The following is a 15,631-nucleotide window of genomic DNA, read 5'->3' as shown; positions in this document are numbered from 1 at the left end:
CCTGGATTGTACATCAAACACTTCAAGAGATTAATGTAAGATTATTTGGTTTTATTTTGTTTAAGTACATGATCAATTTCCTGTAATAAAAAAAAGGAAAATTTAAACTTTATATTTTAAAATCTACTTGTTATTTGTTGCAGTATCGTAACATAGAATGTTACGTTACTGCAACAAATAACAATAAAATAATTTGAAATTGAATGTCCTTTTCTTTTATTACAGGAAATATAACACTCAAAAACTAAGAAAACATAAATAAATATCTTACGCCTCTTGAGGTGACAGATGTGCAATATATCCGATTAATAATCCAAATGATAAAATCCAGATAAGAGTCCACAATGATGGCGACGATGAAACTGATGCTGAAGCACGATGAATAACAAGAGTCACTGTAACGAGTTGAAATGTCCGTGAAGACGATGTTGATGATGATTAACAGTCAATTTCAGCAATCCATGGGTTGAAGAGCGTTAATTGAACAGGTTGATGATGTTGATGATCTCGATGAGAACTGAAAATTCCTCTCTCAAAATAACTGCAAACAGTTCATTGATAGTGTGCAAATAATTCCACAGAAGATAATTATTCCAGGTGGAAATCAACACCGCTCTGACATAAAGTGTGGCATGAAACTCTGAGTTCTGATCTGATATGATGAAGTAATCTGATATGATGTGATGATGTCCTTTTATATGCACATTTCAACTATTCTAGATCATTCTAGTATTCACTATTCTAGAGGCTTCTATATAGTATTCACTATTATGGAAGGTTCTAGTATTGTCTTTAAAAAAACATTCTCCTTTCAGGAGCAGTCAAATTCCAGAAGACTCTTGAATGACCTCATTGAAATTAACATGTGTCAACAAAACAGCTAAGCCTATTCAATTCCACTACCAATACAATTTTATTGTAAAGTAATCTCGATTCAGAAATAACAATAATCCTTGGCCTTTAAATAGGCAGAGGCCTACTTAACAAAAACTTATGTTGTGGAATGTTCTTGATCATTGTAGGCTATTCTTAAAGGGGGGAAATTACTAAATAAATGAATGTAATTGCTTTTACAATTCTTCTTATATATAACAAGAAAGAAAAGGGGAAAGAAATAAAGAAAGAAAACAAGAAAGAAAAAGATAAGATAACAAAGAAAGAAAGAAAGAAAAGAAGACAGAAATAATGGATGAATAAATGAATGAATGAATGAATGAAAGAGGCGACAAAGTCAGAAAGTAACATTTTTACAATCTTTTCTCAGCTCTAATACGGAAATCAGGCGGTATCAATGCAAGTCCAGGTATTGGTTCAGTGTTTGTCGGTGAATCCTCAGACAAGTAAAAGTTGAATCTTTGAAGGAGACACGTGAAAGCCAGGAAGATTTCCATCTTTGCCAATATCTCTCCCAAGCACGAACGACTCCCTATGCAATTTAAAGTAATAAATCAACTGGTTTAATCATCAAAGTGATTGGAATTGGCTGTTCGAAAGGATATTAATACTAAATAATAATAATATTATCTGTGTACCGCTATCATAAAACATGTCTCTAAGCGATAAGGAAAATATATAGAGAAGGAATTTCAGCAAAATGACCCTGAAATTTACTGCAATTATCAGGGTTACATGTAAATGTGCAGATGAGGATTACTGTGTGCAAATTACGCAAAAGTATGAAATCATTAAATCATCATGTTGTAAAATCAAATAAATTCGAAGGTAAAAAGAAATATCAAACCAACATAACGCTGAAAATGTCATTGAATTTGGATGTAAAGATTTTACAAAAATAGTTTCATCATCCTGTCGGTTTCCAATTTGAACCCGATCACGTCACTCGCTATTTTTAAGAATAATTTTGTATCCATTTTGTCTTTAACATAATACAAACACATTAGAGAATTTCTGGCTAAAAACATGGGCAGAGGTGCCCCTAATTATTATTATTCACCACGAGAAGCCCTCAGGAGAATAGTACTATGTGATGTTCCTTCGATGCGAACAGTTTCACCGAGATCCCCGATAGTATAACATAGAGTGTCAATCGCGCCAACATTCTGAAATAATTGAAATAACCATTAACCACGAGAAGCTCTTTCAACCAATCAAAGAAGGATAAATATTTAATCCCAAATGTAAAGCGAAATAAAGCTTTATTTCACCCAGGAATTAGTAGCATTTCAATTGTTGTTGCATATACAACTTTTTGTGAAAATAGGTGAATGAAAAAAATGTAGTAACTCTCTTGTTTTTCATTCAATTTTGATGAAATTTTCTGGCCCGAATTCACAAAGGTGGTGTTAAAACCATCGGTTGAACCCATTGTTTATGCAGATTTCCTCTATAAATTACGCTGACAATGACGCATGTTGACGTGGATATCCACACTATTCTTTTCATGAGTCCACCGTTTTGAATTAATGAGCCCGCTCTCGATTAAGTCAGTAAACCTGGCAATTGAGCGCGCTTCACACGCCCACTATAATATTAATGACTCAAAAATTTTGCTGGTGCCCCCCAATGCCATGACCCACCGTACGCCACCGCAATGAATAATACAAACGAAAAAAATGATATCCCCAGTTTTCGATATACATTTGATAATAATCGTAAAAAGAGCGTCTAGACCAAAATTTAGCAGTTTGGAGTAATATTCAAGGTTTTACAGCCAAATTATTATTTTATGCATCAAAATAATCAAAAAATAACTTTGATTTTGGAAGAATTGAATAGAGGCCTATCAAATGAGGGACGTTACGCCATGAGGGAGGTGCGCGCCAATTTTCGGCGAGATCGCTACCAAGATCTGTTCGATAAGGGAGGGGGGGAACACCTCCTCCACCTTGCCTTGGCTATAACAGATTAAGCATCATAAATATATATCCCTTACTGAAAATTTATTGGTGTTTGACTAGTTGAGAACCTTTCGAATCATAATTTCACGAGAAAAATGAAATTCATCGAAGATCAAGAGTCTCCGAGATTCACCGGCAAGTTTGGTGATGCGACGGCACAGACGCTTTATCTGCATGGGTCCGCTGAGCGCAGCACAATCAGCACACACGCAGGTAAATACAATACTAGCTCTTGGGCCGCGGATACAAGGGGGGGGGGGAGCCCCCCCCCCCTCCACCAATTTTTTCCAAAACTGTAAACAAAAACGTAAAAATGACCACACGATAGTGATTCTTTGCATGCTCATGCAGCCCCCCCCCCCCCTTTGAAAACCGCTCTGCGGTCCCTGCTTAAGCTGAATCACAAACTTTCCGATAATTAAATGTCATTGTGAAACCTCGTCTTGCTTTTTTATAATTTCCCCTATTTCCTTTTGATTTAACCGTTCATGCTCAAGTTGTTATTTGTTATATTCATATGCTATGCAACTACAGGAATATTCATTAGGAGGCTGCACTCTATAAGCGCCGCTTTTTAGCAGCCTCCTCCATTTCCATCCTGATATGGAATAATCTTGAATACAATTTTTGCACAGGGATACCTAAAATATGTTTTGTTATTTATATGTCAAAATGTACAAAACAAATTGTAATTGTTGAAAATGGAAATAAACGAAATGAAATAATGATTCTGCATGCTAAAATGGCCGTCATTCGATCATCGAAAGATTCAGGCTGCTTAATTTTAGTTCACAACCTTCACAACCGGTAAGTGAAATTATTAGACGAGCTCACAGCCACGCCGCGCAATACCAAATCACCTCGAGTGATGCTTGGGAGCCGGTTGGGTAATAGCCGCGCGCAGTTAAGCTGATATAGATTTTGTTCAGTTCATGGAGATGGGTCAATTAGAACATTACCAATATTTTCGTCCAAACTTTAAAATTGAAGGGATATAAAACAAATATACCGGGTGTTTCTTTCGAAAGGATAGTCAAAGCATTCTTCGGTTGGTCTGGCAACCTCGGATAAAATATTTCCACTATACTTTTTCAAACTCGGTACGACGACGGTTTACCAACCATCATCACCAACACCACCTGACTTGTCACATAAAAGCATGCGATATACCATGGACCTATTAAGAGCCTACCTGTACCAAATGGAATGAATGCATCCGGTTTGATAATGCTCTTCCCATCTTCACACAGAAATCGTGAAGGTTTGAACTTTTCAGGCTGGTCCCAATACTCTGTACTGTGCATGAGCTCCCATAAATTCACGAGGACCGCTAAAATGTCGAAGGCAAGAGAAGATGAAAAGAAAACATTGCAATATAAGAATTAGCTTAAAAACTAATGTTGTTACATCAAACTAATTCAATTTGATATGTTGAAGCCATTTTGATACCTGTATATGCTTGACTGACTTCTGTTTTGCAGATTGCTTACCAAACAACACCTGCCTGCATGAAGAATTGCAGTCAATCCTCAAAGGGGACTTACGTTATACTGATTGCATTTGCTACCACCGGTCTGTTATTACATATAAATTTTACAGGAAAGGCATAGATTGTGCAAAAAGGATGTTACTCGACTGGAAAAGCATGGCGGCAAACGACTCTGAGACACAAGCCACTTGGGATCCTAGTCGGATGAAAATATATAAATCATATCACAACCTAGACGTAGGCTATTTGGACGGAGTTACACCTACCTTTCTCCGAACAAATCCTTGTTCGGAGAAAGGTAGGAGTATCTCTGTCCACACAGGCACTACTCCGATCTTTCATCTGAGCTCCCTCCGACCCTTCCTCCGTCCTGCTGGTTCCAGGAGTATCGTGGTCGGATGAAGGCCTGAGTGACTTTAACTATTTTACTAAGGATATACCGCAGAGGGAGACTCTGATCCGCAATCATGGGCGTCGGCGCATCCAAATGATTATAATGGGGATGGGGGCATCTCATTGTTGCGTCCTCTCAAACACAAAAGACAATCCTTTGTTTCGACGCCCTGCTCCCCCCCCCCCCCCGGTCGACTACTGACCTGTTCCTTTAGGAATGGAATATCCTTTGACCACAGCATCCCTACTGGTGAATCTGGGAAACCCAAGGGGTGCTACTGGTCGAAATCTCTGGATTTCCAAGATAGTTGCCATTGTCAGTGGCATTGCCTCCCTGTCTGCCATCGATGGTGAGCGATGATCGCCAATAATGCTATCAATCTCAGCTTGCACCTGGAAGATGGTTGGGAGAGTGCATCACAAAAATATGATCAGACGTCTTAAAGTATATCAGGGCCCTGGTGAAGGGTTTTTTCTGGAAATTTGTTGTAAATTTGAAAAGAAAAAAAAGGGTGTCACTTCAAAATCGAGGTATTTATTCAGGTTACATTTTCAGCCCCAACACTCCCGCTTCCCAGTGCCACACACATACAAAATATACAACGCTGCTTATTATATGAAGCTTACAGTAATTGTTTAAACAGTTTAAACAAGTGTTGAATTTTTTATATATCTAACCTTGAATGATTTAAACATGATTGTTTAAACGGTTAAACAAATGCTGTAAGGTTCATATAGTAAAGAGCATTGTATGAAATCTTAAACAGCGTTTTTACTGTGCATTTAGTATAAATTTTGATTAAAGGATATTGCGCAATTTCTCAGTCTGAAATACTTTTTTGAATTAACGATGCATTTTCTGCACAGATATCAATTACATCTTTAGGAAAGACGGAAATTTGACAAGTCAAATGTAATTCTTCATCACTGCCCCAAATGTGTTGTCAAAATATGAGACCGTTTGTATGCAAAGTATTCCCCTACAATTATAATCGATTGCCTATTACATCCACCAATAATGTTTGATGTGTAGTCGCTCTTAGACAAATATCGATTCATAACAGTGATAACAAAAATTGTTTTAAAAACAAAATCAAGACTGTAGACACAGGTACTGTCAGTTACCACCACCTTCCATTGTGTTCCGTGAGCGGTTTGCATGGTTTGGATGATTTTAATTTGAACACAAAGAAGAGAAAAGTGTTTACAAAATTACTAACGCAAATAATTAAGAAAATTGTCGCCTATTGACATGGAAATTGAATGAATGGCAAACTCGCTAATTTTGAGAATATCATTAATTTCATTTAGAATTCTGTTATCGAAGTCGTCTTCATATATCTGACTAAAAAATGCAACATATCCGGACAATTGGTTACGGAAAATACCTAGGCCTACAACTGATAACAACCCTCACGCTATGTGTGTGTGTGTGGCTTCTCGTGCACCATCGGGCTTACCGTCATTCCTTAGACGATTTATCTTGCCACCATTTTACTCCGTTTAATTTTTCCACCCATCATGATTTATTAAAATTAATTTACTTACCACTGGTGGGATGGAACACCCTATCAACAAAGGTTGTTTTTCGTTGGGGTCCTTTTATGCCATGTGTTAAAAAATATCATATACATAAACATTTCATTCTTTTTCATCTTGAACCTCCACTAATCTGTTTAATAGTCCTGAAAAGAATGTTTTTGTTTAATAACAGTATACACAAATTGCGAGGGAAACAAACTGATTGATGGCATACTATAATCATCATGTTTAAACTTTTCATTTTTTTCATCATTATAATTTTTCTACCCTTAATTATTGGGGGGGGGTGATAATACAGGCCATCCCCCCACTTGAAATATTGGGGGGGATATATCCCCCATTCCCCCCCCCCCCCCGTGATCGACACCCATGCTTAAGTCAGTCAAGAATGAATAGGACAATTAAGGGCCACTAGTTTTCGCACCTGCTTCATGGTATCAGGATGCGATGCCATCAAGAAAATAGCCCACATCAACGTCGTACTCGTGGTCCCTGTCCCTGCCGCAAACAGATCGAAGATGCCACGCCACACCCTCGTCTCATCAAATACGATGTCATCTCTGCGTTTTTTCTGCTCTCGAATCTCCAAGACGTAGAGGTCAATGATGTCTCTAATGTGCTGATCATCGAGGCTGTTCTCGTGTTCCCGGACCATGCGCGTTACCAGAGATTTGAGCCGGAAGACCAGTTGACGGAAGTCAGAGTACAAAGGCGTGTGTAGGAGAAACGGGAAAAGTTGTCCCACGGAGAAAAATGTGATGGTTGACAGTGCAGTGTGCATTCTTCCAATCAATTCCTTGAATTCTGGATCATTTAAATCAAACCTTCAAGGAGCAGAAAGTATATACAACAATCATTGCAATAAGAATATCAGCAAATAACTGGAAATTAATCTATGACAGATCGGTAATGCCTACCTCACATTCATCAAAAAAGATAAGCAATATTGTATTATTGTGAGCAAAATGTTCAATTTTACTTATTTTCAACCAACACAGATGAACTTTCATGAAAATATTGTATCTTCACCATTTGCAAAATAGAAACTTCGCGATTAAGAATTTCAAGTTTATATATATAATATATTTTCTATATCTACTTTTCAACATACAAATGAAAAATGCAAAAATACAAATCAATTATAAACATCTTACTATTTTGCCGACTTCTTAGTTTATGTTAAATTTGTGAATAAAGTACAGCGGACGGATGCCACTTGCACCGGCAATGTGATCCCTGATATTTCGCAATCATCACTGTTCATGCAGTAGAGGCGAGGCAAGGGGAATGGTGCTCAAAGCTCAAAGCTGGCAGAGTAAATGGCAATTAGTCTGTGAAAGATCACAATTGTTATGATTAATTTCAAATTACTTTATACTCGGTATTTTGAAAGCTTTTATCGGAGTATACAGGATTTCTGACATTTTACTATATGCATTGGTGAGTGGAGCGAACGCAGTTAAGCGGAACAACCAAAATGCAGAGACTGAAGCTTTTAGTCTACTATCGGAGGCACCCTTTCCCCCATATTCATGCATCGATCTCGTGAGTACTTTGGCGCCTATTCGTGTACACTTACCTCTGTCCGAAGGTTATGCCGCAGATGATGCTGGATACGGAGTGGGTGATAAGTTCTCTTGGGTTGAAACTGGTTTCTTGGTTATTCTCGATGACCTCACAAAGTACGTTCGCCTCTTCGATGATCCGTTGTTCCATGCTGTACTTCCCAACGCCGAACGTCCTCATAGCACCGAAGCCAAAGCGACGACGAGCTTTCCATACAGGGCCATTGTCAAAGGCAAAACTACCTGAAAAAAATGAATGACTAAACCTAATACCGAGTTGAAACGAGTGTTGATTTGCGCTCTAAATTGTGATCAAGACATCAAATCCATTATGAACCTTGGCATACTGTGCACAACCATGATAACGGTCTGAATTGAGTTCTTGTTTGGTCCCCTTCCAGTTATGCCAAATATTGCGATGATAATGAATACAATAATAACTGGGCTGCATAAAGTGTCTTTTTTATTCCTTGATTCATTTATTCGGTTGGTAATTTGTAATGTACATATCTATTTATTCATTAATGCATTAATATATTTCTTTATTTCATATATTAAAAAATAGTAGCCCAATCAGCAAAGCACTATCGGTTCCATTTTGGGCCATTTAAAATGCAAAGTATGCAGGCCTATATGCACAGAGCGGGGCCGCGGAAACGGGGGGGGGGGGGCTGGTCTTCAGCCCCCCACTCTTTTTTTCCTAAACTATGTACAAAAACATGAAAATGGCCATAAGATTGTGATTTTTTGCATGGTCAGCCACCCCCCCCCCTTAAAAACCGTTCCGCGGCCCCTGCAGAGACAAAATTAAAGCTATATATATATATATATGTATAAAATACATGAACCTGCATGCAATATGTTACATAGTTATTAAAGGTCAAGTCCACCCCAGAAAAATGTTGATTTGAATCAATAGAGATAAATCAGACAAGGACAAGGCTGAAAATTTAATCAAAATCGGATGTAAAATAAGAAAGTTATGACATTTCAAAGTTTCGCTTATTTTCAACAAAATAGTTATATGAACGATCCAGTTATAATACATCCAAATGAGAGAGTCGATGATGTCACTCACTCACTATTTCTTTGGTTTTTTTATTGTTTAGATTATACAATATTTCAATTTTACGAATTTGACGATTAAGACCTCCTTGCCTGAAGCACAAATTGTTAAAATAAAGGAATTCCATGTGTTCAGGGAGGAATGAAACTTCATTTCACATGACAATGACGAGAAAATAAAAATATTTCATATTTCATATAATAAATTACAAAAGAAATAGCGAGTGAGTGATGTCATCAACTCTCTCATTTGGGTGTAACTGGCTCGTTCATATAAATATTTTGTTGAAAATAAGCGAAACTTTAAAATGCCATAACTTTCTTATTTTACATCCAATTTTGATGAAATTTTCAGTGTTATGCTTGTTGAATTTTTCACTTTTTATTCAAATCAAGTTTTTGTTGGGGTGGACTTGTCCTTTAAGTATAAATTTAGATTGGGTCACATTAACATTCTACCAACACTATGGAACAGGTTTAAATGAATGATCTGCTGTGATAACTCCTATATCAATCCTATATTAATCTATCAATCTGAAAGTTTAACTCTTGATAATTCTTGATAATTTGGTACAACCTAATTACCCGCAGAACCAAGAGCGTATTTGAGCAGAGGGGGCATATGTCGGTCTGAAAAGGTATCGGACTGGTTCACGAAGGTTTCTTTAACCGCATCGATGTCGTTCATCACCATGATCGTCTGGGGTCCTACACGAATCGAGAAAATGTTGCCGTACTTGTCCATCAGTCCTCGGAAGACATGGCGAAAGTCTCCACGGAGCATAAGAAGATGTCCGATCAGTGGGAGACCCGGAGGCGAAGGGGGCAGAGGAAACGCCGACTTTCTTCTTGATTTGGATCCCACCACCAGCCATTTCACAAGAAGGAAAGCAGCGACGAACACCAGCCCATCTCTCAATCTGCTAGTTTGGAATATACCCATATCCATCCTCCGTCTCCACGTATTGACTTTGTTAATACATTCAATATCCCGAAAATATCAAGCAGCTCTTAGTCCGCTGTAATAGGCCTCTATTTCTGACTACTGGTCAAACAATGAGCAGTGATCAAACCTTTCTTTGAATTTGTTTACACAACTTTGAAAGGTGTATCCACTCAAAGAATCGACTGAAGGACAATCAAATCACTTTTCAGATCGGAATCTATTACTGCGCTTGCAACCATGTTACACACTCTTACAGTACATCGACACAGGTCCCTCTCCACAACGAGAGTCTATACTCAATCTTCTCTTGATTTCAAAATCTCAGGTTAATGGAGATATCTCCAGGGTTAAACTATGACTTTACACGTCCGATTATTCTAATACAAACGAAAAAAGTATCTTTGAAGCTTCAAAACACATGAATGCATGAGTGGTGTATTTGAATTATTGCAGCACGAAATAAAATGGTGGATGCCCCCGTGGATTCTGAACAAAAAGAGTTTATTGTCATGCAACAAAAACATTACGCGGTTGGCTTAAGAGACCTCGATGGTTCTACGCTGTAGGCCGGCACCAGAACGTGTGAAGGTATGGTGAAAATCTTGGGTGAAATGTTTTTTTAATGCGAATGCAGCTATGCATGTCATCAGATATACCTCAAACACGTCGCCTTGTTATGCTGACATCTGAACTACATGTAGTACGTTCAAAGTCCACCTGGGCTCCCATTTCATAAAGAATTGCAATAACAGATTATGCACAATTTCTGAAGTAAACTCACTATCAGCCAGTCAAATTGAATTATTTCAATAGCTTAAAACTGTTATTGCAAATTCATGATTTATGAAACGGGCACCCGATAACTCTCTTATCAATATGACATTAAATTGATTTGGTAGTGAGTTCCATTTTTTCTGTATAGGTTGGGCCCTCAACTCGGCTCATCCTAGTGCAAAATTGCGAATGCATATTATGCTAATATATTGAAAATATGAAATTTTTGAAATGTTTTCACGCTGTCTTTACCATGTTTATATTGATTTCACTCATCTGCGATTCTTGGAATATTTGCACAACTCTTGGAATATCTCTGGTATTCCAATCTGAGACATCCAATATATAATTTCTAATTTGTTGTCCTTTGTTTTGTTTTCTTTTGTATGTGTTTGAATGCAGCAGGACCCTCTGGGAGAACAGTGTACGTCACTGATGAGGCTACCCTGGATAAATAAGACTTTATAATAATAATAATAATACCCCCAAAAAATGTAATTTGTTATTTCAAATGTTATATTTTTCAAATTACTTTCTAAGTTAGTCAGTCTACATAATCTCTATGGAAGGGGTCAGAGGCCTTAAATGCAAGATTCTCAACCAAGACGTGGAGCGGGGAGGGGGTGAATGTATGGGCACACCCCTTAAATTTTGAAACAAAAGACATACCCATTAAATTGCTTTATTTGGGACTGACGATCTTTTTTTTTTGGGGGGGAGGGGGTGTCAAGTTTATCTCTGGAGAGAAAATTCCTTTCTTCGGGAGGGCTGATGGCCTTTAAAATAAAATTACCTGATTATTTATTTATTCAATTGTTTGTGTGTTTATTTATATGTTAATTGAGTTTGGGGGTTGTCAAGCTTTTAAGGTGGAAAAATGCTCTTCATAATTATGACTAGCACACTACACCCCTCATCACTTCCGGAAAGCTTAAGCTTTAGTTTAGACCCAACTTTTTTGTATATATATATATATATATATATATATATATATATATATATATATATATATGTGTGTGTGTGTGTGTGTGTGTGTGTGTGATGGTGTGGGTGTGCGTGTGTGTGTGTTTATTGTTGTTTGTTTTTCTTTGCTTTACATGTATACGTTTCATAATGTTATTTTTATTGTATGATTGTACCTTATTCATGTCTATTGTAAAATATGTATATGTTCTTTTTATCGTTGCAGGGCCTCTTTTTAAATCAGTTACAAAAATTGAAATGGATAACCTGTGTAAATAAAACTGAAATAGATAAATATATAAATAAATAATTATGAAATGATTACCATTTTGGGGAGTTTTTGATCGTCTAAATTTTCGGAGTAACACCCCCCCCCCCTTCACCTCCCCCCCCATGTACTGTCAGTGTCATTCACATAATTGTGCTACCTTCTTAAAAATAGAACACTAATTGGAAATGTAAATATTTATTCTTAATTTCTGTCTAGGTCTTGTGGCAGTCATGTAACTAAATATCGTGATTGTCTTGCGAATTGTCATGGACTCTATACCCTTCAATTTATCGCTTGAAGGTATTCAAACGAAAAAAGTCAATTTAACCGTGCGTGCTTATTTAAATGAATAAAAATCCCAAAGAGGGTGTATCAATGTTATTTAGAAAAGGTGAAATGAGAGAAGTGCGATTTAAAGCCTCATCAAAATCGGTTGATAATAAATAAGAGTTGTGGAAATTTCAGATGCATTAAAACACTTTTTATAGGGATCCACAAATTGGCAGAAAGCTTTCAAAATCGCTGACTTGGGAAAATATCGATCACCTGTTTTGTACACAAATTTCCAGATTTCCCCTTTACCTATATATTTCTGCTTGTCTCTTTCCTGAGCCTAGCACACACGAAGTTAATTATATCTTCATATCATTATGTTTTGCTTGGGAGGGAAGATGCGGAATGAAACATATTGGGGAAAATCTGAAAATTTGTTTACAAAACCAATGAAGAGTTGTCCACTACAAACAGCTAATTTGAAGGACCTTTCATAAAAATTGATAAGGATGCATCTCACTATCAAAAATACGAGCGCGCTGTGCGAGCTGCAAGGTTTTAGAAAATGAGACCTGAACGCGATATTTTGGATACTTTTTTAATCATAAAATAATCAATAGGACGTTCCTCACTAATCCCAGATGATGATTACCAAAAATATGCTCACAATGTTACATTTTTAAGTTTGAATATCTTTTTTTTTCAGCACGGGCTCGCGTTTTCATGAGTGAGATAATATCCTTTTCGTAAAATACTTCGAACATTTCATAAAATGCCCCTATTTCATGTTAGTATGTCAATAATATCATCCCAAATACGACCCTTCTCACGAATTGCCCTGAACAGTCCTTATAATCTACCATATCCATGTCAGTAGGTCCTGTATCAAAACCTTCTAATCACGCTTTAAAATTATGAATGCAAAAAGAAAATGCTTTTAAAACTTTTCAGGTCTTAATACCAACACTTTTTAGATCGCACTCCGTAATCTCGGTACTCTTCATGAGCTAAGCAGACTACCCCCTTCACAATAATATATAAATGTCAAACGGTGCTTTAACATTCCCTAATATAATTTATCAGCATTTGTGTATGTCAGGGGCGTCGATCCATTTTTCGGATTGGGAGGTAAAATCATGAATCAACATTTCAAAGGAACTCGATCAAACAAAACAAACAACTCTTCACACACATATCACACACACACATCACACACACACACACACACACACACACACACATATATATATATATATATATATATATATATATATATATATATATATATATATATATATATATATATATATATATATATACAGTGCGTATCAAAAAAAAGTTTACACTTTGAAAAAGTCCTGGGAATTAAAAAATACACAACACGTGGGTAATTTTTTTCACATATGATCTTGGGTTTGGGTCTCATTTATCCAATGAAAGTAAAAAATTTGTCAGAATGTTACACTTGAGTGAGCACTGTCCATTTCTGGAAAGCTCGCAGAAATCTGTTTGCGCAGAAATGTTCGTTTTCATGCTTGTCAAGTCGAAAGGACGAAATAAAACTGACACTACGAAAGATTTACCATACATTTCTCTTGCACTTTCAGTCAATTGGAATAAAACGGATAGATCTAAGCATTTTGTGACAATTTTGCCACCCAAATTGAAATTTCAACATTCAATAAGCACAACCTTTACCCTATTTGTGCCAGCTGGATCTGAGGACATAACTGAATCTGAACAAATTTTTATATCAGACATCTCCAGCATTTTTTCACTAAGTTTTTATCATTGAAAGTTGGTTTACATTTCATTTTTCATTCAATACTTGTTTCTCCACACTTTTCCCAAGCTTAGCGATGATTAACAAAATGAAAATCAAGCTTAAGCCATTCCATGTAAATCAGAGCTCAGTGTAAAGCAAATATCGTCACGATGGCCTCGGTGTATGGGGTAGTGGGGTGGGGCAAAATGCACTCTTCGAAGTGTTTTGGGCAAGGAAACAAGTCAAACAATGTAGACGATATCTTCAAATCACTTTTACTAGCTAAATTCCATGTGTTCTTCATGATTAAGGGCTACTTTTATTCGCATAACTATTTCAAATTTCTGCGCAAATCATTTTTCACTAACTTTTCAAAAGTAAGTGGTGCTCACTCAAGCGGAAATATTTTTCGACAGTTATATCGTCATTTGCTTAAATGGACCTGTACCAATGTTAAAATGTGGAACAATTTTCAGGATATTACAAATGTATAGTTTTACAGGATTTTATCAAATCATTTGATAAAATCCTGTAAAACTATACATTTGTAATATCCTGAAAATTGTTCCACATTTTAACATTGGTACAGGTCCATTTAAGCAAATGACGATATAACTGTCGAAAAATATTTCCGCTTGAGTGAGCACCACTTACTTTTGAAAAGTTAGTGAAAAATGATTTGCGCAGAAATTTGAAATAGTTATGCGAATAAAAGTAGCCCTTAATCATGAAGAACACATGGAATTTAGCTAGTAAAAGTGATTTGAAGATATCGTCTACATTGTTTGACTTGTTTCCTTGCCCAAAACACTTCGAAGAGTGCATTTTGCCCCACCCCACTACCCCATACACCGAGGCCATCGTGACGATATTTGCTTTACACTGAGCTCTGATTTACATGGAATGGCTAAAGCTTGATTTTCATTTTGTTAATCATCGCTAAGCTTGGGAAAAGTGTGGAGAAACAAGTATTGAGTGAAAAATGAAATGTAAACCAACTTTCAATGATAAAAACTTAGTGAAAAAATGCTGGAGATGTCTGATATAAAAATTTGTTCAGATTCAGTTATGTCCTCAGATCCAGCTGGCACAAATAGGGTAAAGGTTGTGCTTATTGAATGTTGAAATTTCAATTTGGGTGGCAAAATTGTCACAAAATGCTTAAATCTATCCGTTTTATTCCAATTGACTGAAAGTGCAAGAGAAATGTATGGTAAATCTTTCGTAGTGTCAGTTTTATTTCGTCCTTTCGACTTGACACAGCATGAAAACGAACATTTCTGCGCAAACAGATTTCTGCGAGCTTTCCAGAAATGGACAGTGCTCACTCAAGTGTAACATTCTGACAAATTTTTTACTTTCATTGGATAAATGAGACCCAAACCCAAGATCATATGTGAAAAAAATTACCCACGTGTTGTGTATTTTTTAATTCCCAGGACTTTTTCAAAGTGTAAACTTTTTTTTGATACGCACTGTATATATATATATATATATATATATATATATATATATATATATATATATATATATATATATATATATATATATATATATATATATATGTATATGTGTGTGTGTGTGTGTGTGTGTGTGTGATGTGTGTGTGTGATATGTGTGTGAAGAGTTGTTTGTTTTGTTTGATCGAGTTCCTTTGAAATGTTGATTCATGATTTTACCTCCCAATCCGAAAAATGGATCGACGCCCCTGACATACACAAATGCTG

The 15,631-nt window shown here is 36.5% G+C and overlaps 1 protein-coding gene across 1 annotated transcript; it reads right to left on the bottom strand.

Moving 5' to 3' along the window:
- Nucleotides 1-1,173: 1,173 nt before the first annotated feature.
- LOC121415743 (cytochrome P450 2U1-like) lies at nucleotides 1,174-10,716 on the bottom strand. Its single transcript, XM_041609073.1, has 6 exons — nucleotides 9,498-10,716; nucleotides 7,862-8,090; nucleotides 6,707-7,106; nucleotides 4,944-5,133; nucleotides 4,051-4,188; nucleotides 1,174-1,426 (listed from the first exon to the last, which is right to left on the bottom strand). Exons 1-6 carry the CDS (start codon nucleotides 9,859-9,861, stop codon nucleotides 1,248-1,250), a joined length of 1,500 nt encoding a protein of 499 aa, XP_041465007.1. The 5' UTR covers nucleotides 9,862-10,716; the 3' UTR covers nucleotides 1,174-1,247.
- Between the last annotated feature and the right edge of the window lie 4,915 nt (nucleotides 10,717-15,631).

The sequence above is a fragment of the Lytechinus variegatus genome, chromosome 1 (assembly GCF_018143015.1).
Source record: "Lytechinus variegatus isolate NC3 chromosome 1, Lvar_3.0, whole genome shotgun sequence".
Lineage (NCBI taxonomy): Eukaryota > Metazoa > Echinodermata > Echinoidea > Temnopleuroida > Toxopneustidae > Lytechinus > Lytechinus variegatus.
The sequence above is the reverse complement of the archived record's forward strand: the minus strand, read 5'-3'. Positions and strand labels throughout refer to the sequence as shown.

Excerpts from the sequence above, each read along its gene's own strand:
- LOC121415743 (XM_041609073.1), bottom strand. The coding sequence starts at position 9,861 with ATGGATATGGGTATATTCCAAACTAGCAGATTGAGAGATGGGCTGGTG. Across the intron at positions 8,091-9,497 it reads ATACGCTCTTGGTTCTGCGG|GTAGTTTTGCCTTTGACAAT; the intron begins GTAATTAGGTTG and ends CATTTTTTTCAG. Across the intron at positions 5,134-6,706 it reads ATCCTGATACCATGAAGCAG|GTGCAAGCTGAGATTGATAG; the intron begins GTGCGAAAACTA and ends ACCATCTTCCAG.